At 45.0% G+C, this 27,808-nt stretch overlaps 1 protein-coding gene across 3 annotated transcripts in view; it reads right to left on the bottom strand.

The window, feature by feature from the left end:
* The window catches only part of ADAMTS17 (ADAM metallopeptidase with thrombospondin type 1 motif 17), a 407,285-nt gene that overhangs the window by 183,697 nt on the left and 195,780 nt on the right, over positions 1–27,808 (bottom strand). For 2 of the 3 annotated variants that reach the window (XM_061394239.1, XM_061394240.1), the window contains exons 9-10: positions 13,897–14,037; positions 11,738–11,888 (exon numbers count right to left, since the gene is read on the bottom strand). In XM_061394239.1, coding sequence (XP_061250223.1) covers positions 11,738–11,888; positions 13,897–14,037 — 292 coding nt within the window. The remainder of the gene's footprint in view (positions 1–11,737; positions 11,889–13,896; positions 14,038–27,808) is intronic. The other variant, XM_061394241.1, reaches the window with a different exon arrangement.

Raw genomic sequence — 27,808 nt, 5'->3', positions numbered from 1 at the left:
GGGATTTATATAGTCAAGAAATACAAGAGGTGAAAATGATCTACAAAATCAAACCCCAAACAATTAAGAAAATGGCAATAGGAACATATGTATCAATAATTACTTTAAATGTAAATGGATTTAATGCTCCAACCAAAAGACATAGTTGGCTGAATGAATACAAAACAAGACCCATATATATGCTGTCTACAAGAAACCCACTTCAGACCTAACGAAACATATAGATTGAAAGTGAGAGGATGGAAAAACATATATCACGTAAATGGGAAGCAAAAGAAAGCTGGAGCAGCAACCCTCATATCAGACAAAATAGGCCTGAAAATAAAGAATATTAGAAGAGATAAGGAAGGACACTAAATAAAGATCAATGGATCAATCCAACAGGAAGACATAACAATTGAAAATATCTATGCATCCAACATAGGGGCACCTCAATACATAAGACAAACACTAACAGACATAAAAGGAGAAACTGACAGTAACACAATAATAGTAGGAGACTTTAATACCCCACTCACATCAATTAACAGATCATGAAAATGAAATTAATAAGGAAACACGAGCCTTAAATGATACATTTGATGAGATGGATCTCACTGATATCTTCAGGACATTCCATCCAAATGCAGAAGAATACACCTTCTCAAGTGCACATCGAACGTTCTCCAGGATAGACCACATCTTGGGTCACAAATCAAACCTCAAAAAATGTGAGAAAATTGAAACCGTATCAAGCATCTTTTCCAACCACAACGCTGTGAGACTAGATATCAATTACAAGAAAAAAAAACTGTAAAAAACACAAATATATGGAGATTAAACAATACATTTCTAAATAACCAACAGGTTCCTGAAAAAATCAAAGGGGAAATAAAAAAATTTATAGAAACAAATGACAATGAAAACATAACTTAAAACCTAAAAAAAAGAAACAAAAACAAAAACAAAAAAACCTATGGGATGAAGCAAAAGCAGTTCTAAGAGAGAAGTTTACAGCAATAGAATCCTACCTCAAGAAACAAGAAAATATCAAATAGACAACTTAACACCTAATTTAACTGGAAAAAGAAGAACAAAAAAAATCCTCCAAAATTAGGAGAAGGAAAGAAATCATAAGGATCAGAGCAGAAATCGGTGAAAAAGAAATGAAAGAAACAATAGTAAAGATTAATAAAACTAAAAGCTGGTTCTTTGAGAAGATAAACAAAATTGACAAACCTTTAGCCAGATTCATCATGAAAAAAAGAGAAAAGAATCAAATCAACAAAATTAGAAATGAAAAAGGAGAGGTTACAACAGACAATGCAGAAATACAAAGGATTATAAGAGACTATTATGAACAACTATATGGCAATAAAATGGATACCCTGGAAGAAAAGGACAGATTCTTAGAAAAGTTCATTCTTCCAAGACTGAACCAGGAAGAAGTAGAAATTATGAACAACCCAATTACAAGCACTGAAATTGAAGCTGTGATAAAAAAAAATCTCCCAAAAACAAAAGTCCAGGACCAGATGGCTTCACAGGAGAATTCTATCAAACATTCAGAGAAGAGCTAATGCCTATCCTTCTAAAACTCTTTAAAAAATTGTAGAGGAAGGAACACTTCCAAACTCATTCTATGAAGCCATCATCACCCTGATGCCAAAACCAGACAAAGACAACACAAAAAAAGAAAACTACAGGCCAATATCACTGATGAACATAGATGCAAAAATCCTCAACAAAATTTTAGCAAACAGAATTCAACAACACATTAAAAAGCTCATACACCATGATCAAGTTGGGTTTACCCCAGGAACACAAGGATTCTTCAATATATGCAAATCAATCAATGTGATACACCACATTAACAAATTGAAAGATAAAAACCATATGATAATCTCAATAGATGCAGGAAAAGCCTTTGACAAAATTCAGCACCCATTTATGATTAAAACTCTTCAAAAAATGGGCACAGAAGGAATCTACCTCAATATAGTAAAAGCCATATATGATAAGCCTACAGCAAACATTATTCTCAATGGTGAAAAACTAAAAGCATTCCCACAAAGATCATGAAAAAGACAAGGGTGTCCACTTTCACCACTATTATTCATCACAGTTTTGGAAGTCCTAGCTACAGCAATCAGAGAAGAAAAATAAATAAAAGGAATCCAGATCAGAAAGTAGATGTAAAGCTCTCACTGTTTGTAGATGATGTGATACTGTACATAGAAAACTTTAAAGTTACTATCAGAAAATTACTAGAGCTAATCAGTGAATTTAGCAAAGTCACATGATATAAAATCAATACACAGAAATCACTTACATTTATATATCCTAACGATGAAAAACCAGAAAGAGAAATTAAGGAATCAATCCCATTCACCATTGCAACAAAAAGAATAAAATATCTAGGAATAAACTTACCTAAGGAGACCAAAGAACTGTACACAGAAAATTATGACACTGATGAAAGAAATCAAAGATGACAGAAACAGATAGAGAGATATCCCATGTTCCTGGGTAGGAAGAATCAATATTGTGAAAATGACTATACTACCAAATGCAAACTACAGATTCAATGTGATCCCTATTAAATTACCAGTGGCATTTTTCACAGAACTAGAACAAAAAATTTCACAATTCATACCGAAACACAAAAGACTCCTAATTGCCAAAGCAGTCTTGAGAAAGAAGAATTCAGCTGGAGGAATCAAGCTTCCTGACTTCAGATTATACTATAAAGCTACAGTCATCAAGACAGTATGGTACTGGCACAAAAACATAGATATAGACCAATGGAACAAAATAGAAAGCCCAGAAATAAACCCATGAACCTATGGGTACCTTATTCTTGACAAAGGAGATAAGAATATATAATGGGGCAAAGACAGCCTCTTCAATAAATGTTGCTGGGAAAACTGGACAGCTACATGTAGAAGAATGAAATTAGAACACTTCCTAACACCATACACAAAAATAAACTCAAAATGGATTAAAGACCTAAATGTAAGATCAGAAACTATAAAACTCTTAGGGGAAAACATAGGCAGAACACTCGATGACATAAATCAAAGCAAGACCCTCTATGACCCACCTCCTAGAGTAATGGAAATAAAAACAAAAGTAAACAAGTGGGACCTGATTAAACTTAAAAGCTTTTGCACAGCAAAGGAAACTATAAGCAAGGTGAAAAGACAACCCTCAGAATGGGCAAAAATAATAGCAAATGAAACAACAAAGGATTAATTTCCAAAATATACAAGCAGCTCGTACAACTCAATACCAGAAAAACAACCCAATCAAAAAGTGGGCAAAAGACCTAAACAGACATTTCTCCAAAGAAGACATACAGATGGCTAAAAAACACATGAAAAGATGCTCAACATCGCTCATTATTAGAGAAATGCAAATCAAAACTACAATGAGTTGTCACCTCACACCAGTCAAAATCACCATCATCAGAAAGTCTACAAACAATAAATGCTGGAGAGGGTGTGGAGAAAACAGAACGCTCTTGCACTGTTGGTGGGAATGTAAATTGATACAGCCACTATGGAAGACGGTATGGAGATTCCTTAAATAACCAGGAATAAAACCACCATATAATCCAGCAATCCCACTCCTAAGCATATACTCTGAGGAAAGAAAAATTGAAAAAGACACATGTATCCCATTGTTCACTGAAACACTATTTACAATAGCTAGAACATGGAAGCTACCTAGATGTCCAATGACAGATGAATGGATAAAGAAGTTGTGGTATATATACACAATGGAATATTACTCAGCCGTAAAAAGGAATGCATTTGAGTCAGTTCTGATGAGGTGGATGAACCTAAAGCCTATTGTACAGAGTGAAGTGAGTCAGAAAGAGAAAGATAAATATCATATTCTAACGCACACATACGGAATCTAGAAAAATGGTACTGAAGAATTTATTTACAGGGCAGCAATGGAGAAACAGACATAGAGACCAGACTTATGGACACAGGGGGAAGGGGGAGGGGAGAGGGTGAGGTGTATGGAGAAAGTAACATGGAAACTTACATTACCATATGTAAAATAGATAGCCAACGGGAATTTGTTGCATGTCTCAGGAAACTCAAACAGGGGCTGTGTAACAACCTAGAGGGGTGGGATGGGGAGGGAGGGAAGTTCAAAAGGGAGGGGATATATGCATACCTATGGCTGATTCATGTTGAGGTTTGACAGAAAACAACAAAATTCTGTAAAGCAATTATCCTTCAATTAAAAAATAAATAAATTTTTTAAAAATTGAAGGAGTAATAAAGAACCACATCAGGAGAGTTTGAGAAGATAAAATATAAAGGGGGAAAAACAGGGGGGTCTATATAGACAGTGGTAGTGGAGAAGGCAATGGCACCCCACTACAGTACTCTTGCCTGGAAAATCCCATGGACGGAGGAGCCTGAAAGGCAGTACTTCTTGGGGTCACTGGGGGTTGGACACGACTGAGCGACTTCACTTTCACTTTTCACTTTCATGCATTGGAGAAGGAAATGGCAACCCACTCCAGTGTTCTTGCCTGGAGAATCCCAGGGATGGGGGAGCCCGGTGGGCTGTCGTCTCTGGGGTTGCACAGAGTCGGACACGACTGAAGTGACTTAGCAGCAGTGAGAGGAATGTCCAAGTAATTTGTCAGTTTTCCTGGTCCAGTTGATTTGCCTACTCAAAAGTCCTCTAGGAAGATCTGTGGACGGGTTTTGGGCAATGTGGGGTCTGCTCAGACTCGGGTCTTGTCCATGTCTGTTCACTGCCCAGACACGAGCAGGTGAAAGTAGCTGCTTGTTTGGGCTCAGCCGCTCAGTCGTGCTGGGGAGAGGAGTGTGCTGGTAGTGCTCACTGTGTTGGGGCTGCGCAGGGTGTCTCCCCAGTCCGAGGGGGGGCATACGCTTTCCCAAGGAAGTTGGTCCCAATTTGTCGGGCCCTTGGCAGAGCCAAGCCACTCAGGCTCCCAGCAAGACATTGGGGTCAACTCGCAGCTGCTCACAGCTTGGTGGTCGTTGTAATCTCTGGGACCGAGGTCATAGAGGTCCCTTGCCTTCGGCCCCTGGCACTGCGCCTGCCTGTTTGCCTCTGGGACCACAGACCACAGCCGGCTCGCCCTTCTCTGGCATCTGCCTGGGCAGGGTCCCTCGTTCTGTGACGGCTCAGAATCTGAGTGCAGCGCTGAAGCCTTCCCGTGGGAACAATCCTTTGTTTCTGTGATGGACGCAGAGTTTCCCTGGTCTGCCTCTGCTGTGCTGTGCCACCCCCTAGAGCACCTCCCTGGCAGTCAGCCCGGGCCCTCTCCCTGAGGCCTGACCCCCGAAGCCTGGGCCTCCACACTTAGCCCCCAGTTACTGTGGGCAGAAGTGAGCGCTTGAGCCAGTTCCCAGGTGGGAAGTGCCGTTCGGTGCGACCCCTGTGGTGAATTTTCTCCGTTTTGCCTTTGGAGCACCTGTCTTGATGCACTGTCCTTCCCTCAGCAGTCCCAAAGCTCCCCCCGACCCTGCCTGTGAGGGGGTTTCCTAGTATGTGGGAACCTCCCCTCCTTCAGGACTTCCTTCCCCCAGGGCGCAGGACCCCACCCCCAAATCCTTTGTCTCCCTTTTAGTCTCTATCTTGTGCCCTACCTCACCCCATGAGATTGGTTTGCCTTTCTGGAAGTCTGGAGTGCTCTGCCAGCGTTCAGAGGATATTCTGTGGGAGTTCTTCTACATGCAGGTGATTTTTTGATATATTTGTGGGGGAGAAGGAGTTTGCCCTGCCTTACTCCTCCGCCATCTTGAAGGTCCTCCTTCTATTATTTCTTCAAATTTGATTTTAATCCTGTCTCACCTCCTTCAGAACATCAGTTGCATATTTCTTAGGCCACCAGGAGTCCCACAGTTCTTTTTGTTTTCAGGCTTTTTTCTCTTTGTGTTTCACTTTGGGTAGTTTCAAATGTTTTGTCTTTAGCAGTCATCTCTTTTACAATTTTCATTTGCTAGAAATCTTAAGCAGGGTATCTTTCAACTTAAATATTATAGTTTTCATTTCTAGAAGTCCCAGTAGGATCTTTTCCATATCTTCCATATCTCTACTTAACACGTTCAATCTTTCTTTGTGCTACATTCATGAACCTGGAATATGGTTATAATTATTGTTTTAATATGTTTCTCTACTAATTCTATCACCTGTGTCATTTCTAGGTCAGTTTTGATGGATTTTTCTACTCATGGATGTATTTTCCTTCTCCTTTGAAGGCCTGGTGATTTTTTATTTGATGCTAGACACTGTGAATTTTATTTTACTGAGTGTTGGTTTTGTATTTCTATAAATGCTTCTGAGCTTTGTTCTGGGACTTGGCTAAGTTACTTGGAAACAGCTTGATCCTTTCAGATTTTGCTTTAAAGGTTTATTGGGTGGGAGCAGGTCAGCATTTAGCGTGGGGTTAGTGCTGATACAGCACCCTTCTGTGTCCTCAGCCTGATGCCCCTGTGTGCCTCAGAGCTTGTTCCCACTAATGCTTTCAGATGGCTCTTTTCTTGGCCTTGGGTAGTTTCTCACACACATGTGTTTCTCAGCACTAAGCTGAAGATTCGTGCAGATCCTGGCAGACCTCCGAGGTTCTCTCTTTGTAACGCTGTTTCGTCTATGATACTCTGCCTGTGAATCCTAGCTGCCCCAGCCTCCTAGGACTCCTGGCTCTGTTTCTTCAACTCACGAAGCCTGCTGCTTCTTCACAGCCCAACTGCCACTGTGCCACAGCCTGGAGACTGCCCAGGCAGTAAGCCAGGACGATGTCATTTGTTTCCTATCTCCCAAGGATCATTGTCCTTCCTTGCTTGATGGCCATTGTCTTGAAAATCATTGTTTCATATATGTTGTCTGATTTCTTAGTTGCTTCAGGTAAGAAGATAAATTTGGTCCCTGATACTCCATCTTCACCAAAGGCAGATGTCAGGATGACAAATTTAAAGGAAATTCTGGGACCATGATGATTTCATTACATGATATTTATTTCAATCCTCAAGGGCATTTAAGAATAATAATGGTTATAAAGATTGATTTGGCTTTGGATCATAAGACCTTGCTGGTTGGTGCTGAATGTCTCTAGAGTTTTACATAATGCTTAAACTTGCATGGCCCTGAGGAATTCAATATAGAGAAGTGCTGATCCTGGAGATGTACACAGATAGATTAGTTCTGTGCTCCACCCTCTACACACCCAAGATAGGAACCAGCGTTATCCAGAAAGGTAACAGCAACATATGTATCAGCTCAAACGAATGGGTGCTTACTTTGTGATAGACCCAGTTCTCAGCATCTTACATGTATTAACTCACCAGGAGTCTCAGATTTTAACAATGGTTTTCATTAATGCACAGAGAGAGATGGCCACTAAGAAGCAGGCTGCAGTCCCTCACTATCAGATTTATACTGTCCTGGGAGGAAGCCACAGGAAAGGTCTGTATAAACCCCTGCAAGACATTTGGCAGAGTCTATCATGTATGTTGGGGAACTAGATGGATAAATGAGGACTCGGGCTTAGAGAGCCAAATCATTATATGAGGAGGCCTGTAAGGGTTTCTTCCTCACCTGTGAGCTTGTCTACAGTTTCATCAGTGGTTGGGTTAACATTAGAACTTAAATTTACCGTTAGGGTCATGAATGGACCTCAGAACAACATATACTTGTTGAACACTTACTGTGTTCCAGGTACTGACCAAGGCAGTTGAAAAATAATAGTGTGAAAAAGTAAGATTCTTGTCCGGGAAGGATTTAAAAGCTTGAAGAGGGAGATTATCAGAATAGAAAACAATAGTCATGGGGACATCCCTGGTGGTCCAGTGGTTAAGAATCCACCGTGCAATGCAGGGGACACAGGTTGAATTCCTTGTCGAGGAACGAAGATCCCACATACCACAGAGCAACTATGCCTGTGCACCAGACTTACGGAACCCACACACCACAACTACAGAACATTCCACCACATGGCATAGCTAAGGCCGGATTCAGCTAAATAAATAAATATTTAAAAAAACAATAGTCATGTAAACAAGCAAATTATATAGCATGTGAAAAGATAAGTTTATGAGAGCAGGGTTTTCCCCTAGGGGATCAGGAGATCTGGGTACTGCAAAGGTGACAGGGAGAGGTACTAGATGGCAAATTTATATAGGGTGGTAGGCTTCCCTGAGAAGGTTACATCTGAGCAAACAAACGAACTCAAAATGAGGGGCTCAGTCACGTGGACAACTGGGAGAAGAGCATCCCGGTAGAGGAAACAGCAGGAAGCACAGTTCGTCCCCGCTAGGAGCAGGCCTTTTGGGTTTGAGGGAGAGCAGGAAGGCAAGCAGAACTGGAACAGAGTAGGTGAAAGGGAAATAATAAAGGGATGAGGATCAGGAGGAAGGGGAGGGACTCACCCCAGCACAGAGTCAGTTTTGCAGGAAGAAAGGAACAATTCAACATGTGTGCCTGTCACACTGAACATCAACTGAAACAGACCTACAAGTGCACAAACGAGCAAAACGCTGGTCAAGTGAGCCGGAGAATCCCACAGGGTGGTGCCCCAGCTGGGGGCAGCATTCCCCAAGGCCTGGGTCCCAGCAGGCAACTGTCTGTCTCCTCCGCCAGCACATCTCTGGCATTAGTATGACCTCTCCTCCAGCGTGAGAAGTTACTGTTTCCTAACTGGTAGAGTCACGCCAGCCTTGTAAGCAGGACGATCAGCACCAGCTGAGGCTGACGCTTAGCTGGCTGAGCTTGCGGACGCACCTCCACGCCCCTGAGGAGTTGATCCTGCTGAGACAGGCTAGGGCCTGGCACCTGGGAGCCTCTGCTGCAGTGCCTGCACCTGGACAAATGTCTCCTCGAGCAACAAAATACAAAAAGTATAAGGGACTAAAAATAACCACGTATATGTGCAGTTGGAGCATATTGGTCAGCAAGATAGAGAACTGTTAAAGAAAAACCCCCCAAAAAACCCAACTGCCACTTTTGAAGAGCCAGGAGCAAACACAGGGTGACGAGAACAAAATCAGGGCACTGCACATCCCCCTGCACCCAGCACCACCTAAGGGGTAGGCAAATCAGCTGAACAACCCCTCCAGCCCAACCCCTGAGCACACTGCTCACTCCAGATAAGGAGCCCTCAGGAAGCAAGCAAGCATGGGGACCTATTACTTGCTCCCCCTGCTGCAGCAGGGGCCCGATTGAAGCCTTGCCTGAATTTCTTGTCTGGCCTCTGATCAATTTCTATTGATTAAAGAGGCCAAAAACTCTGGTCAGTAACACTGCTAGGATTTGGGGAGAAAAATGCCAACTTTGTTTTGGTATTGGTGAAATTCTCAGAAAAAAGGGCAAGCAGGGAAGCATATTTCGTGGTTCTTAGTGAGCTGCAGGAATAAATGCTCAGGTGCGTTGTAACTTACAAAGCAAAAAGATCTCCCTTTATGTAGTTATATTTTGAGCTTCAAGAGAGAAGCTAAACTGATCATGACTTGCTGACCTCTAACTGTCCTCTTTAAGCAAAAAGATGCCAACGAAGAAAATAAAATACCAAGTCCCTTTCTCTCCTTTGGAATCTGTCTTTGAATAAATAGAGCCTGCCTTTTCTCCTGCAGTAATAGTCACATCTGAGCTTGGTCTCTAGCCCATCCCTTTCTGGCTGAGTGACCTTGGTCCATTACCCAGCCTCTCTCAGCCTCTATTTTCTTATCTCTTAAGTGGGGGTCAAAGCTCCTGCCCTCGTGGGGTGTAGTCAGGGTGTTATGAGACAATGCAAGAAAGAGTCTAGCCTAGGGGATCATGAGCCTCCAGGAACTGTACACCCTTCCTCCCATCACTACTGACCCAACTGGTATGCAATAGTCTGGCTTCTAGAAGCCAATATCTCGGGGCAGGCTGTGTCCAGCTCCCACCTGTTAATCCTGCCCACCTGTGGGGCCAGTTCAGCCTGGTCTTTGGGGCAGGGAATACTCCACAGTGGGCAGAGTGGCCACGGCATGTCCACTGACTCAGCTGGGTGCTTCCCTCTTCTCCCCCTTGGGTGCCCAGGCACTCCTGCCCTTCTTGAATGCTCAGAGTCCTCCTCTAGGATACCATGCACACAGCTCTCCTGCTGCCACTGCACCATCAAAAGGCCCTCTGAAACCTGCCCTCCCCAGGAGTTCTGTGCCATCACGAACTTTAAGGGATTGAAGGTTGGGACAGGCAAACAGGATGCCTCTTGGCCAGCATATGGTACCTGAACAGTCAGGCCTTAACATCAAGGCAGATGGTGAGTGACAGACACGGTGGCAGACCACTGGGGTTGATCAGGTCCTGGGACTGGTCCCATCTTCCCAGGGAGGTATCCTTCAACCCAGCCGTGGCTGGATGTGAAGTGGGAGGCAGCTTCCTGTTACCAGGGCATGGAAGGGACCCTTCCTGACACCTCCACAGGGGAATGGAGAGAAAGATTCTAGACAACCCTGCGGATAAACGCCCTTTGGGGAAACAGCCGGCAGGAGGTGCTGGCCTGGTTGTGAGGCACAGCCCTCTGCCACACCCTGAACAACTGCAGGCAGTGTCCCCGCTGCGGATTCCACCCAGACTTCCTGAACCAATTCACACACAGCCAGGAAACGCTCAAGAGGCAGCAGCCCGCCTCCCGGGGTCCAGGCTGACCTGCTGTGCCGGCCGGGATTCCGCCCGAGGTCTCATTCTGAAGGCGCAGTCCCGGGCTGTCTTGGAGTTGCTCCCATCCTGAGTTCTTGCTCTGGGTACCTGCCCAGCCCTGCAGGCTGCCTCCCTCAGATTAGATACTGCCCTGAGCTCCAGGCCCACTGCCGCTGCGTGGCTCCTGAGTCCCACTCATCCCAGGCTGGTCCTCCAGCCCCACGACAACTCTGGCTCTGCCCCACTTCCTGAGCCAGCTGCCAACTTCCGGCTGGACCGCAGGCTGCTCTGGCCTCCCCCCGCTGGGACCCCGGCACAGAGACTGCCTGCCCCAGGGCCCGGCACATCCTTCTTGGCGCACTTCCACCCACAGAAGGCGCCATGCTATCTGCAGCATGGTCAGAAAGTGTGTGCTCTGGGGGTGAACAGACTTGAGTAAAATCCTTCCTCTACTTACTTCCTGGCCAAGCCATTCTGAATCATCAGTTCACCCCTGAGGCTTGGTGTTACCATCTATACCCTGGGGAGAGTAACCTGGGGAGTCTGTGGTAATCGTAAACTGGGATGAGGCACGATGGAAGCTTCAGGGCAAAACACGTGGGCACTGCTCAAAAAATGGTAACATTTTAATGGGGCTATTAACACCATTATCATATAATCAAGTTATCATTCACTAAATGTTCTCCGTATGACACTCTCCAACATCCAGTAGTTTTTAGTTCTTTTCTGTATCTGTGAGGATTTGGTATCAGGCAACATTGCATTACCTCCAAGAGGAACAGACTCATTAACTTTCTTCCTAGTGTCTTAATATTACCGTGTCTTAATATTACAAAGAAAGACCTCTATATTAGAAAACAAAACAAAATATTAGGCTCTTAGTGTCAGCTGTAACTCTGAACCACCCCCTTGCAAAGCTGCCTATGTGAGAGAGTATGTGTGCGTGCATGTGTGACTCACACTGGGTGCTCCATGCACACATGTATGCATATACATGTATATACATATGTGTGTGTATGTGGAGTGTAAATACCTGTATCCACCAACAGAAGCCAGATGATCCTTCCCGAGCCAGCCCTCCCCTCCCGAGGCAGCTTACCTCCATGTTTCTGCAGAAGGTGGCATTGGTGCCAAAGAGGATCTGGCACTGCTCGTTGGCACTGTAGTGCATGCCTGGCAGCTTGTGGGGCAGGCGCACTGCGTGCCGGCTCCTGGGGTCTGTGACCAGCAAACAGGTGCTGACTTTCGACCTGAAACAGCCAAGAAGATAGTCGGTTTGCAAACGTACCTCCCAGGTTTTTGTTCTACTCTGCCAGTAACTAAGCAGCAGTGCTCTCCAAGTTATTTATGGGGAGATGACCAAGCACCCTGTGATCACGTATGGATGTGAGAGTTGGATTGTGAGGAAGGCTGAGCACTGAAGAATTGATGCTTTTGAACTGTGGTGTTGGAGAAGATTCTTGAGAGTCCCTTGGACTGCAAGGAGATCCAACCAATCCATTCTGAAGGAGATCAGCCCTGGGATTTCTTTGGAAGGAATGATGCTAAAGCTGAAACTCCAGTACTTTGGCCACCTCATGAGAAGAGTTTACTCATTGGAAAAGACTCTGATGCTGGGAGGGATTGGGGGCAGGAGGAGAAGGGGACAACAGAGGATGAGATGGCTGGATGGCATCACTGACTCGATGGACATGAGTGTGAGTGAACTCCAGGGGTTGGTGATGGACAGGGAGGCCTGGCGTGCTGCGATTCATGGGGTCGCAAAGAGTTGGACACGACTGAGCAACTGAGCTGAACTGAACTGACCAAGCACCGGACATGGGGACTACACCTTTTGCTCTTTTCCAGATAGCTGAATGCAGATCTTTACTCTGGAGGCCACGAGAGCTGGGCAACAAGAAGTGGCCCGGGCATATCACTCACATAGCAATGTATTTTTCTTGGGGAGTCTGAGTGCTTTCTTGGATGAAAATGGTTTTGAAATAGATTGCTATGATATGTTCTCAGAATGAATCAAGAAAAAATGGGAGTTAGGGTTATTTTGCTTTTAAATAAATAAGCAAACAATCAAGCAAGCAAGCTTATTTCCAATTCTGCAGACTTTCTTAGGGGCGGGGGCTGTCAGGTTCTGGACACTGGCTAGTCCAGGCGCCCTACCTGGCCATGAAAGCTGGCTGGAGGCACACTGTGCAAAAGACTTAAGGATTTCAACCAGGACAGAAATGTCCAGAGATGTTGAGGACAGCTCTGAAAAACAATTGGGGGGTGGTATGGCTGTGGCTCCGTTAGGAGTTAAATACTTGAATGCTTTTATTTTTCAATTCCTAAAACAAGGCAGATGGTAGGAAAAAGAAAACCCAGCCTCTTGCCAAGATTCTTGAAGAAAAGAGTTGCATGCACGCAATACACACAGGCTGACTATATTAAAACTAACAAGGCCATTTTTAAGCCCTTAGTTTCCCAGCTACAGGAAACATCATAAAAGAAGACCCAGGATGAGGACAGAAGCCAGAGCGATCCCTTTGATCCTCCTTCCTGAGTTCACTGAGCACTCTACTGTGTTACAGGACTATAAAAGCTCTGTGTATAGCAGAGACTCACTGACCCCTTCTGTCTCTGTGGGGGGTACAGATGATGCAGTTAAGCGGTGAAGCTATTGGGGTCTGCCTGTCAAGCCTATAAGTTCAGTCCTGAGGTCCTGACACTAAGGGATGCACATAGTACTTGAGTACAGACTCTATTTGACAAAGGTCTGACATCAGATAGCTAATTCTTCCACTGAAATCTATAACGGAGTAAGGCAGACACATTCTGAAAAGAAAGTGGCTATGAGATAAACCCATTCTAGCCTCACACGTGAGGAAGGTAAGCAAGCCCTCCTCCCAGGAAATGGACTTCCACCCAGGGAAGCAGCCTAAGCTTTGGGGAAGCACCCAGTTCTACAGCAGCCACGGGTGCCATAGGGTGGTGCCCACTCATGGTCAAAATAATGAAGAGAAGTGAAATGAAACCTTGCCAAGATATGGTCACTGCATTGACATTTCCGTTGATAAAATTTGTGATCACCAGCAGGGTGGCCAATGTCATACCAGATGCACACCTGGAAGGAAGTCTCTCCAGCTGAACTGTAAGAGATTCACTTCTTACTTCACTTACTTCACTTCAGCTCCTATTGGCTGATACCCCAACTATTGTGCTTTAGGAAGTATTGTAGCACTTTCTACTGTACTGATGGTACAGAACGATTTGAGGACTTACTTGAGGAAGTTCTCGAGGTCATCTCGACTGCAGGAGGACCAGGAGAGGTCGCTGGGGCTCCGGCCTTTCACCCACTCTCCCGACATGATGTGGGACCTGCCGGCGCAGGAGGAGTGGTCATCGTCGTGGTTCATCCCCAAGCTGCCCGAGGGAGAGGGGGAGAGGGCGCTCATTACAGGCTTCTCATCTCCTGGCCCGGATGCCAGCACCCTGTGCCCACCTAGATCACAGCTTAATCACACACAGTAGCACAGGAGATGCCTGCTTCCCTGCCATTCTCAGAGCAGACCGCGAGTCATGAGCTTAAAGAGAAAGAGTGAGGGTGATGACTCACTCAGTGAGCGGAAACTAATCAACCATGTAACCAACAGCATTCACCTAACAAATGAATAATAAATGAGTGAGCCAATTATATTAAATGCAATATTACAGTTCTTCTGATGGTTAGACTTGCTTTTCCACACTAACATATCCCAGCGTAATGCTTCAGTATCTCACTACCTGCAGAGAAGTCGCTAAGCTAAGGACTGGTGCTAGCCAAGACTCTGGCTTATGAAAACTCATGAACACTCATGGCTTCTGATTCATATCACTATACCTGGGTCCACCAAGATCATGCCTATCTCCTTCCCACCCAGTTGTACCTGGAAGACAACAGGATGCTGATGTAGATGAGGGAGGCTAACTGTAAGCGGAACAATGATCTCAGTTCACAAACAGTCTGCCGGTAAGGGGAAGCCGAGAAACAGAACACCCGTGACCAGATGGCCCACCGTCTGCTGACCCGTGACCTCCAGGGCAGAGATTCACCGTGCATAAGGGTTGCTCACTCTTTGTCAACAGCCCCGTGGGAAACACACACATGTGCATTCCTTCAAACATATTTAAGAGAGGTTTCTCAAGTGCCACAAACGACCTAGAAAGAGAAGATACAGCGGGGCACAATAAGCCATCAAATCAGCCTGGGAGATGAGATGGACCCGGAGACGACTGTGCCGAGAGGTTCTAAACATGCCTCCGCGGCCTTATTTCTCCCAGCTCTCCTCACGCACCTCCGACTATCTTTCCCCAGTTCCTCTGCGTTCTCACTCCGCACACTCCAGGACCACTCAGTGCTCCTGTACAGAAAGGCTACCTTGGTCAACCCCCCATGAAACTGGGAAGCTGACTCAGCTCCCATCCCTGGAACAACAGGGCCTGGCACCCGAGCTCCTGCTCCAGGTGAGCAGGGCCCCCTCTGGTCACCCAGCGGGCCCGTTCCTATAGCTGAGTGTGTGCATACCAAAGGTGAACTGAATTTATACTCAAGCCTATTTATAATAGTAATACTTGTTATTTCAATCAATACATGTGGTTACATGTTATGTTAACCAGTGTAATATGAGCATAAAAGTAAAGTTTTCATGAAAAGCAATTTAGCTCGAAGCTAAACTAGGCTGCTGCCAAGTTGGGTGTGGGCAAGACAACGGTAGAAGTTGAGGAAAAAAATCATAAAAATCTACCCTTAGACTGTTTCACAAGGGTCTTTCAAGGTCTGCTGAATCTACAAAAAGAAAAAAAAGACACTGAACTCAAGCTCATCACACTATAGTTGTGGTTTCTGTGAGGAAGGTGATGGGAAGCCCAGTCAGCTTCTCTCAGAGAAAAGGCTTTCGCCCCCACCACAAAATTGGTGACAAAATGAATGTTTTCATTACTTAAGTCAAAACAAAAGGGCCAAATGTTTAAGAACCTAAGTATCATTTCTTTGCATTTCCCCTCTTGACCCAGTTTTTCAGTTAATGGCTCAGCTGACCAACCACTACCCTGCTATCCTGTCAGACAGGAAGGTTTCTGCCGTGTCGCCTACATGTTGGCTCCCCCTTCACCTCGGTCCAGGCCTCTCCTGCCAAACCTCTCCCTGAAAAATACCCACTCCTGGGATTTCCCATGGGCTCTTCCACCCCACCAGGTGCCCTCAGCACAGCTTTCCATCCCAGCCTGTCCACTCACGACTGACATAGAGCAAGTACTCAATAAATATTTATCAAGTGGATTAACTATTTGATGCAGGAGAAAACATCAAAAAATTGGAGGCTCCACATCCACAGTAGCTGTGCTGGTCTAGGGCAGCGGCCTGCTCAACAGAACAATGAAAATCATCTCTGGGTAGACGCAATCCTGTTTTCCTGCCTAGATGCCAGGAATCCATCCAATTAGGGTTAAGTAGAGAGCCTAGAAATTATCAGATACATCTGACCAATAAGAATAATTTTTCAATGGTATTACTCAGGTTTTTACTTTTTTTTTTCCTGCTTGTTATCTGTGGCTCAGCTGATAAAGAATCTACCTGCAATGCAGGAGACTTGGGTTCAATCCCCGGGTTGGGAAGATCCCCTGGAGAAGGGAAAGACTACCCATGCCAGTATTCTGGCCTGGAAAATTCCATGGACTGTATAGTCCATGGGGTCGCAAAGAGTCGGACACGACTGAGCAACTTTCACTTCACTTTTCATACCTTTATCTACACAGACACACATATATCCATCTCTTTGTTTCAGGAAAGATAGGAACTGACTGCAAAAGATATTGCTGCTGCTGCTGCTGCTAAGTCGCTTCAGTTGTGTCCGACTCTGTGCGACCCGACAGATGGCAGCCCACCAGGCTTCCCCATCCCTGGGATTCTCCAGGCAAGAACACTGGAGTGGGCTGCCATTTCATTCTCCAGTGCATGAAAGTGAAAAGTGAAAATGAAGTCACTCAGTCGTGTCCGACTCTAGCGACCCCATGGACTGCAGCCTACCAGGCTCCTCCATCCATGGGATTTTCCAGGCAAGAGTATTGAAGTGGGGTGCCATTGCCTTCTCTGGCAAAAGATATTAAGTCACCTTAAATTTGATTTAGGGTTTGATATGATATCTATAAATAAAATGAATGATAGGACTTTCAAATGGGTAGATCTGAACATGTCGATGGCTTCCAGGGAGCGCTGGTGTAGAGGTTACATAAATACAAGGTCTCATGAAAAAAGTGGCTCCCAACTTCATCATTAAGGACAAAGCTTGAGCACAGAACATGGAGCAGGTCAAACTGTGTCATTGCCCCCCGGGAGAATCCAATCCCAGGGGGACTCAACCTGGGATCCTAACCCCCCTCCTACATCCCAACTGGGACATCCTGAGCGGCCCCCAGACGCTCCTTGCTGTTTGGGAAACCACAGTCGGAGGACAGCCAAGCCCTGGCAGGATGGCTTCGCCACATATGGAGGAATGTTTCACTTGTGACTTACTTCCAACTTTTTTCCCCGTGGTCAAGCTGCTTGTAAAATCAAAGAGGTTCTTTCGCCCATATGCCAGACTCAGCTGGCCAGAGAGCCTGGTCTCTCTGGAGACAAAACTCTGTCCACCAAAGTGCTCAGAAAAGCTGACTGTGCCCTTGACACCCGTATGCCCACAGGGCGTTGTGTTCGTGGTTCGTGCTGCCAGCCCCCAGAGGGACTTCCCTAAAGAATGTTCTAGTCAGCAGGATCAGCGAGGAGTGCGGTTCTCGGGTTTCTGGAGCTTGTCTCGAATACAGATGGTGGTGGATCTGGTTTAAAATGTTCAAATGCTAACTAAGAGCCTCACAAACTGAGGAACTTGCATTTAGGTAGGAGTTTTGATATTTGAGGTCTACATAAACTACAGTTTAGGCTATTTTTAGTTTAAATTAAAGATCACTTGACTGAAGAAATTTCATGTTATTTTAGGTTGATGTCTGTGGTAACATTATATTTAACAGAACATGTAGCATTAAGCACAAAGTTAAAGCAACTTTAACCCTAAGTGACTGAGATTAAGGACACAGACGGGTCTCATGTCACACGTGGTACACATTTATCAAACACAATGACGTCATGGCCTTGAGTAGACTTTATCTTAAGACAAAAGAACATGGTGTTTCCAAATCTGCTTCAGGAAGTCCAATATATGCTGCTAAGTCACTTCAGTTGTGTCCGACTCTGTGCGACCCCATAGACGGCAGCCCACCAGGCTCCCCCGTCCCTGGGATTCTCCAGGCAAGAACACTGTAGTGGGTTGGCATTTCCTTCTCCAACGCATGAAAGTGAAAAGTGAAAGTGAAGTTGCTCAGTCATGTCCAACCCTCAGCGACCCCATGGACTGCAGCCTTCCAGGCTCCTCCGTCCATGGGATTTTCCAGGCAAGAGTACTGCAGTGGGGTGCCATTGCCTTCTCCATCCAATATATACCATGCGGGAATTCTGAAAGGCAATGCACCCCCCTTGCTAGCGTCACTGAAATCCTGGAAGGCGCAGCAGATACTAGGTGTTCTGGGGCTGGTACCCCTGCCACTGTGGAAACTTCTGTTTTACCTGGTTTAGAGCCTGTCCCTTGGATGCTTGGGTGTTTTGATGTCAGGTTTGTGACCTGGGCTGCCTCCCTTTATAGTACTCTTGGCTGGGTTTGTGAAATAAATGCTCAGGTGGAATAAAAGACCCCAGAAAGTCTCCCATGAGGGCAGTCTCTCCAGGGAAGGGGTTGAGGCTGGCTTGAGTCCTGCTTCAACTGCCCCCGGGGAACACTGCCTGGCAGTCCCTTTTCAATAAATGTTTACTGACTTTGAAATAACAGGAAAGGCCCACAGCAGTTTCCAGGAGATCATTACTGTTGATTAGTAAAATAATAATAAACACCTCCAACATTACTCTAGAAGGGAAATTCTTTACTACCACTACCTGTTTGCCAAGAACCAGACTACCCTCAACCTATAGCTACTCAGAAACTTTACCTTCAAGGATTAAGTCACCAGGGGTACCAGGCTGCACTCATTTAAACAGGTTGAACAATAGGGTTGATTGTCATGATCATCAATAACCCCATTTATAGGGAACACAGCATCCATATTCTCTCACCTCAGAGAAGTTGTTTTTATTTTTATATAGGAAACTGAACTCATCAACTTGCAGGGACTCAGGAACACTGCAACTACCAGAGTAGACCTATGGCCTCCACCCTAGGTCCCCGGGATACAAATAACCCCAAAACACCATGGAGTTCTGAATCACTAATGGATAAAGAATAACCAAAATAGTGTTGACATTAAGTGCATTTTGCTAAAATGGGTAACAGCATAGTAGGTGAAAATGGATAAGGAACATCATAGTATATAGAACATATCTCTCTTAGCTAACCAGAGGACTGAAATCAAAAAAGCACTCATGTTCTTGGGTTTACATGGATGAGATTTTGACGTCAGGTCAAAATTTGATCAGATTTTTGATGTCAGAGTCACACCTGGCTTTCCCTCAAAGTAGTCTTGCCTAGGACTTGCATGTGTGAGTGTATAAACATATACATACACTGAAACACACAAGATCGATTTCAAGTGGGCTTTAAACTTCTATTTCAAGTAACTGGGATGAAAGACAGGAAAAGAGAAAGAAAAAGAAAACAAAGCACAGGCTATTCTATCCCCTCCTTGGGTTAATGAGCGTGCATACAAGTGATGCACGCATGTGACCATGCACCCTTGGGAGGACAGAAGAGGAGAGCTGGCCACCTGCCCTTCTCTCAGGGTCTGGAGGCCTCTCTCTGTGAGCACAGCATCACTCTGAGGGTGACTCTGATGCTTCACGAAACAAATTTTTCACCCAACAAGGGCACAAGCTGTGGAGTCTTGATACATGAAGTTCAAATTTTGTTTAATGCTCAGAGAAACAGCTGTCACTTCCAACAGTGCTGGGGAGACTGAGGTGATGAACTTAAGAGAGGCTGGGTCTGGTGTCTGACGTGGCGCTTCCAAAGTGATTATCAAAGATAATTCTGATGAACTATTTTCACCTTTCATCCTTATTTCAGATCCTAACTCTGCACAATATGCAGCGACACAGGGCTATTATTTACCCGAGCACTTTCAATTCACATCACTGCTATGTCTCTACAGCCTCCGGATAGAAAAGGAAAAGGAGTAACCATGTCATTTCCCTCCTTCTTGATAAGCACCTTTCAGAGCTACACAACTGGAGTCATCTACTTGAGGTCACACACCAGGTTAATCTCAAAACCACCACTCTGGGCCCCGTGAACAACAGCAGACACCACGCCTCTCACGGCTGAGGCTTCCCCTGTTCAACCTCCTTTTGTCCCCACGTGCCTGCCCCCTGATTCTACTTCAACATCTACACACATGCTCTGATTTTCTAATAGTTTTGGTGAAAGTACATAAATAGTCAAAGAGGATGGTATGAAACCCCTCTTTCTCACACAGAAGTGGAGTGCTGTATTTGAAAGGGCCTGGCTTGGTGTCAGACTGACCTGGGTGAAAATTTCAGCTCTGCCTCGAGAGAGCAGTGTTACCCCTCCGAGCCTCTGCTTCCTGGTTTATGACTGAATAGGGCTCATGGTAGTTAATGTCATTCATTCATTATTCAACAAATACGGCTTAAATGCTATGACCAGACACTGTGCCAGGGGCTGACATGGGCTAGGCCCCTGCTTCCATGGGGTTTACATTCTGAAGAAATGGAGATGAGGGTTATATGGGCCAGCAGACACCAAAGAGCCTGGCGAGTAGTGGGCTCTGTAAGACAGGAGGGTCTTGCTGCTTCTAAGCACATGCCGAGTGACGGAAAGCTGGCTGCACCCAAGCTGCAAACTCAGGTGCCCTCAGAGAGCTCTGAGTTAAGGGGGGGAGGTGAGAGAGGCCACAGACAAGGGAAGGGAGGCTCATGGCCAACAGAACATTATCTTCCTGATCCTATGCTTTTAAATTCCATTTCTCTTCTGCAAAAAGCTAACTGAACAGAACTGCCTGCTCTGGCCAGCGCAGCCCAGGAACTCAGAGAATGGGACCCCTGGACAGAGGCGTCACAGAAGTCAGAGCAGCCCAACTGTTCTTGGCAGGTGGTCATCCCGTCCAGACGGCCAGGGGGGACAATCACGGTCCACAGCACGCGCTGCCTTCAGAGGAAGAGGCCGCTGGCGATGGCCTGTGGCATAGCCCCCGTTCCTCGTCTCCCAGCAGCGGGCCACACTTCTGCTCAGCTACCGGTGCATCCAGCAGCCGGCACTGGTGAAGACCTGAGGGACACAGGCCCCAGGGCTGTGGCTGGGTCCTCTCAGCAAGAAGCTGTCTTGGCCCAGACAGCTCCTACTGGCTCACCAGCCCCTAGACAAACGTGGTCGGGACACAGTGAGACGGTCGCATCCTCCTCTGCTCCACTGGTTCCCAGAGCAGGCTGGGCCCATGGCAGGGCTCAGTTAATAGCTGTGCAATGGTATAGGCACACGAGTGCCGAGGTCGACACAGCAGCCTACCAGCACACAGAGCACAGGCTACCCTTGACGCCCCTTCTCCCGCGGCCTCACTGGCATGAGGGGAGGGCCCCCAGCATGAACACACAAACAAACCAGCAGCACCTCCTAAGGGGGATCCTGGCCTCTACCCGGACACCTCCACTGCTCAGAGCATTCCAGCAGCCCATCCGGAGCCAAAGAATGCAAACGTCTGTGATGTCACTTTATGATCATAGACTTGAAGTCAAATGACATTTGCAAATTTTACAAAAAAAAAATCCACACAGCCAAGTTGGTTTCTGACCTGGGAAAATAGTCTATAGACGTGTGGAAGGGGTGTCTGAAGCTATTTCCAGGTAGAAATTCCAAAGAAGTTTAGAATGATGGCTACATTGACAAAATAAGGATACAGCCTCCTAAGGTGAGGGACTGTTTCAGAGGGGACATTACTGATTCAGATGAAAAAGCTGTAGAGTATAAAGAAAAAAAAGCCTCTACCAAGGCATAAGAAATAAGTCAGTTTTCCTTCTCTCCTTTCTTTAGTCTTTTTGGAGAACTTTACTCTTCCATATGATTTTGGCTTATCATGTTTCATAAGAAGTCCTTTCAGTTTGGGATTCATCCAGCCTGGCATCTTGCATGATATAATCTGCATAGAAATTGAATAAGCAGGGTGACGATATACACACTTGTTGTACTCCTTTCCCAATTTTGAAGTAGTCAGTGGTTCCACGCCCAGTTCTAACTGCTGTTTCTTGCCCCGCATATAGGTTTCTCAGGAGACGGGTAAAGTGGTCTGGTACTTCCATCTCTTTAAGAATTTTCCACAGTCTGTTGTGATCCACACAGTCAAAGACTTCACTGGAGTCAATGAAGTAGAGAACGTTTCTCTGGAACTCCATTGCTTTTTCCACGATGCAACAAACGTTGGCGATTTGATCTCTGGTTCTTCTTTGAAATCCAGCTTGTACATCTGGAATTTCTCAGTTCATGTACTGCTAAAGCCTAGCTTGAAGGCTTTTTGAGCAGTTTCAAGCATATGTTGCTGTTCATTTGCTCAGTTGTGTTCGACTCTTACAACCCCATGGAATGCAGCACACCAGGCTTCCCTGTCCTCCACTATTTCCTGGAGTTTGCTCAAATTCATGTCCATTGAGTCAGTGATGCCATCCAACCATCTCATCTTCTGTTGCTCCCTTATCTACCTGCCCTCAATTTTCCCCAACGTCAGGGTCTTTTCCAGTGAGTCACCTCTTCGCATCAGGTGGCCAAAATATCGGAGCTTCAGTTTCAGCAACAGTCCTGCCAATCAATCAGGGTTGATTTCCTTTAAGATTGACTAGTTTGATCTCCTTGCTGTTCAAGGGACTCTCGGGAGTCTTCTCTAACACCACAGTTGGAAAGAATCACTCTTTAGCACTCAGCCTCCTTTATGGTCCAACTCTTAAATCCATACATGACTGCTAGAAAAGCCATAGCTTTGACTATATGGACCTTTGTTGGCAAAGTGATGTCTCCACTTTTTAATACACTGTCTAGGTTTGTCAAAGCTTTTCTTCCAAGGAGCAAGTGTCCTTGAATTTCATGGCTGCAGTTACCGTCCTAGGTGATTTTGGAGCCTAAGAAAATAAAGTTCTGTCACTGCTTTCATTTTTTCCCCATCTATTTGCCATGAAGTGATGGGATTGGATGCCATGATCTTAGTTTTTCAATGTTGAATTTTAAGCCAGCTACTTCACTCTCCTCTTTCACCTTCATCAAGAGGTGCTTTAGTTCCTCGTTGCTTTTTGCCATTAGGGTAGTGAGATTATTGATAATTCTCCCATCAATCTTGATTCCAGCTTGTGCTTCATCCAGCCTGGCATTTTGCATGATGTACTCTGTATAGAAGTTAAATAAGCAGGGCAAAAATATACAGCCTTGATGTACTCCTTTTCCAATTTTGAACCAGTCCCTTGTTCCATGTCCAGTTCTAACTGTTGCTTCTTACAGGTTTCTCAGGAGGCAGGTAAGATGGTCTGGTATTCACATCTCTCTGAGAATTTTCCACAGTCTGTTGTGATTCACAGAGTCAAAGGCTTTAGAATAGTCAATGAAGCAGACGTAGATGTTTTTCTGGAACGCCCTTGCTTTTGCTGTGATCCAACAGGTGTTGGCAATTTATTTCTGGTTCCTCTGCCTTTTCTAAATCCAGCTTGAACACCTGTGATTTCTCAGTTCACGTACTGCTGAAGCCTAGCTTGGAGAATTTTGAGCATTACCTTGCTAGAATGTGAAATGAGAGTAATTGTGCAGCAGTTTGAGCATTCTTTGCCATTGCCCTTCTTTGGGATTGAAACAAAAGCTAACCTTTTCTAGTTCTGTGGCCACTGCTGAGTTTTCCAAATTTGCTGGCATTTTAAGTACAACACTTTAACAGCATCATCTTCTAGGATTTGAATTAGCTCAGCTGGAATTCCATCACCTCCACTAGCTTTGTTTGTAGTAAAGCTTCCTAAGGCCCATTTGACTTCGCATTCCAGAATGTCTGGCTCTAGGTGAGTGACCACACCATCGTGGTTATCTGGGTCATTAAAACCTTTTTTGTATAGTTATTCTGTGCATTCTTGCCACCTCTTCTTAATATCTTCTGCCTCTGTTAGGTCCATACCATTTCTTATCCTTTACTGTATGAATAAATTTGCATGAAATGTTCCCTTGGTGTCTCTAATTTTCTTGAAGAGATCTCTAGTCTTTCCCATTCTATTATTTTCCTCTATTTCTTTGCAATGTTCACTAAGAAGGCTTTCTTATTTCTCTTGGGTATTCTTTGGAACTCTGCATTCAGATGGGTATATCGTTCCTTTTCTCCTTTGCCTTTCACTTCTCTTCTTTGCCCAGCTATTTGTGAGGCCTCCTCAGATAATCATTTTGCTTTGTTGCATCTTTTTCTTGGGGATAGTTTTAGTTACCGCCTCCTATGCAGTGTTGCAAACCTACACCAATAGTTCTTCTGGCACTGTGTCTATCAGATCGAATTCCTGGAATCTATTTGCTAGCAAGTGAAATGAGTGCAACTGTACAGCAGTTTGGCCATTCTTTGGCATCGCCTTCCATTGGGATTGGAATAAAAACTTACCTTTTCCAGTCCTGTGGCCACTGCTGAGTTTTCCAAATTTGCTGACATATTAAGTGTACAAACTGGAATCAAGATTTCTGGGAGATTTACCAACAAACTCAGATATGCAGGTGATACTACACTGCCACTACAATGGCAGAAAGTGAAGGGGAACTAAAGAGCCTCTTGATGAAGGTGAAAGAGGAGAGTGAAAAAGCTGGTTTGAAACTCAACATTCAAAAAGCTAAGATCATGGCATCTAGTCCCATTACTTCATGGCAAATAGAAGGGGAAATAGTAGAAGCAGCGATACATTTTATTGGGTGGAGGCTCCAAAATCACTACAGATGGTGACTGCAGCCATGAAATTAAAAGATGCTTGTTCCTTGGAAGGAAAGCTGTGACAAACCTAGGCAGTGTATTAAAAAGCAGAGACATCACTTTGCTAATAAAGGTATGCAAAGTTAAAGCTATGGCTTTTCCAGTAGATGTGAGAGTTGGACCATAAAGAAAGCTGAGTGCTGAAAAATAGATGCTTTTAAACTGTGGTAGAAGACTTTTGAGAATCCCTTGGACAGCAAGGAGATCAAACCAGTCAATCTTAAAGGAAATCAACCCTAAATATTCACTGGAAGGACTGTTGCTGAACCTGAAGCTCCCATACTTTGGCCCCCTGATGCGAAGAGCCAACTCACTGAAAAAGACCCGGATGCTGAGAAAGATTGAAGGCAAAAGGCAAAGGGAGTGGCAGAGGATAAGATGGTTAGATAGTGTCACCAACTCAATGGACATGCATTTGAGCAAACTCCGGGAGACAGTGGAGGACAGAGGAGTCTTTGTCTCCTCTGAGGACAGAATCGCAAAGAGTCAGACATGGCTTAGTGACTGAACAATAACAACAACCTTTTAGTTCAGAATCGTACTGATTACTTTGGAGAGAACTGGTACCACCGTAGTTTTGAATCTTGCCATCCAGGGACATGCGGGCACCTTTTCATTTTTTCAGGCTTTCTTGAATGTCCTTTGGCAAAGTTTTATAGTTTGTATCATCATGGTCTTCCTTTTTCCTTTTTGTTTTCAGCATCATTCCTGGGTATTCCACGTCTTCGGTTGAAGTCGTGAGCAAGGTCTGCTTTTTATTCTTCCACAACTGATGGCTGCTTGTGTATAAATAAGAAAACCACGGATAACTGTATGTCGCGTGACTTGCAATCCGATGAATACTCACTGCTTCAAACGTTTGCCAGGTGATTCCCTTACAAAATGTACTTAGCCACTACATTTTGTAGTTAGCCACTACTGCTTTGCTTCTTCCCTTTCAAGCTTTATATCTCATTTCTTACCTTATGAAGTTTGATGGACTTCCAAACAATGCAAAATGTTAGTTAGAACATGAGGACCTTTATCCTAGTCCAAAAACTTATGGAAATACTACTAATATTCGCACACTGGATACATCTGTTCTAGACTGCTTGCAGGTAGGTAAACTTGGTCAGCTTAAGGACACTTTCTTCTAAATAATCATTTTAAGAGGCCTTCCTGCTACCATCTCAAAGTAAACACTAAAGACAGTCTAATACAGTGGAAAGAGTGATGCTCCAAAAAGACAGAGGCCATGGTTGATATTAAAGACCTGCTCCAGTTATTTGGAGGAGCTGAGGCAAAATCCCTAACTCAATAGGACTGTTCTCCTAGCTGGGAAGTGAGGGGCTTGAACCAGGGATTCAAGGGGTTTTCCAGTTCAAAATGGAATCATTTTGTGATTCTTGATCTAGAAGACTAAGTACGATGTAAGACAGAGCTGCTACTCTTTGTTCCAGTAAGAGCTGGGTGGGCCCTAACCTATACTGGCACTCTCAGGGTACCTGGGACATAGCACTGAGGGGCACACACAGCCCTGCCTGCAGGAAGCCCACAATCTGGCAGGGATCACAGACAAGTCAGAAGTAGTGTAATGATGCGACAGTCCCTGTGTGACTATCCAGTATGGCAGCCACTGGCCACGTGTGGCCTAGGAACACTTGGAATGTGCTAGTATGGCTGGAGAACCGAAACTCTGATTTTATTAAATTTTAATTGAGATAAATTTAAAGGCCCACTTGTGGCTAACTGCTACCACACTGAACTGTACAGGCAGAGATAAGAATCTAATTCAATGACCCTGAGTACCACCACTGTGCCAGGAACTGCCAATGTCATCACTTGGGTGCAAGAGTATATGCAGGCCCACAGAGTACTTACAGGTTACAGACATTTAGAGACATAAGACAACCTGATGACACAGCTGGAGAAGACTCAGTGCCAGGTGCAGACACCAGAAGCTGAAAGTCATGGGGATTTAGAGAAGGGAGCCATGCTGACTCACACTGACTGTTTGTATGACCTTATGCCTATTTCTCCTCTAAAATGGTTGTGCTGATGGTGCCATCTGTGCTAAGCCCTCAAATTGCAGGACTGTGATGTGATGGATTAGAAGAGAAGAACCTAGAGATCTACAAAGGCTTTACAGAACACCCAGGATAATGAAGGGATATCAGTCTAAATTGCTTTAGACCACGATGTCTGAAAAGAGGGATTCTCTCAATGACCTCCCACAGAGGCCTCTTACATGCAATTAAATCTGGGACATTCTCAGTTGCAAATGAATTTTCTCAAGAATGGCATAAGATCACAAGCCTTCACTCGCTAACTAAAAAAGTGAATAGTGGATTGTAACAGGGCAAAACAAAGGAGGTTATTTCTAATGCTAAGCAGTTCTGCGAGGATCTCCTTAGCTTCTTAAGGAAAGATAATTTATTGAAGAAACCATTTTTATTTCAGAAGACTTCACAAAAACACTACACTCTTCTCAAATTAACCACTGACATGAATGTCATCCTGGTCCCACATCCCTAGTGTGGCCTGCTCTGGGCCTGGAGTGCAGAAAGGCCCCAGGAAAGGGCCCACGTGACCTGAAGTTGAGAACTCTCTGAAGCCCGTGAAGATGCTACAGCAGCAGCAGTCAGGCTCAGCTTCCCTCCCAAATTGCATGATGGTTCACTGGCACCCCTTCAGTTCCATTCAGTTCATTCAGTCGTGTCCAACTCTGAGACCCCATGGACCACAGCATGCCAGGCCTCCTATCCATCACCAACTCCCAGAGTTTACTCAAACTCATGTCCATTGAGTCGGTGATGCCATCCAACCATCTCATCCTCTGTCGTCCCCTTCTCCTCCTGTCCCCAATACCTCCAAGCATCAGGGTCTTTTCCAATGAGTCAGCTCTTTGCATCAGGTGGCCAGAGTATTGGAGTTTCAGCTTCAACATCAGTCCTTCCAATAAACACCCAGGACTGATTTCCTTTAGGATGGACTGGTTGGATGCCTTGCAGTCCAGGGGACTTCAAGAGTCTTCTGCAACCCTACAGTTCAAAAGCATCAATTCTTCGGCCCTCAGCTTTCTACTCTCACATCCATACATGACTACTGGAAAAACCATAGCTATGGCTAGATGGACCTCTTTTGGCAAAGTAATGTCTCTGCTTTTTAATATGCTGTCTAG

Source organism: Bos javanicus, chromosome 21, assembly GCF_032452875.1.
Source record: "Bos javanicus breed banteng chromosome 21, ARS-OSU_banteng_1.0, whole genome shotgun sequence".
Taxonomy (NCBI): domain Eukaryota; kingdom Metazoa; phylum Chordata; class Mammalia; order Artiodactyla; family Bovidae; genus Bos; species Bos javanicus.
Note: the sequence above shows the minus strand (reverse complement) of the source record. Positions and strands in the feature narration are given on the sequence as shown.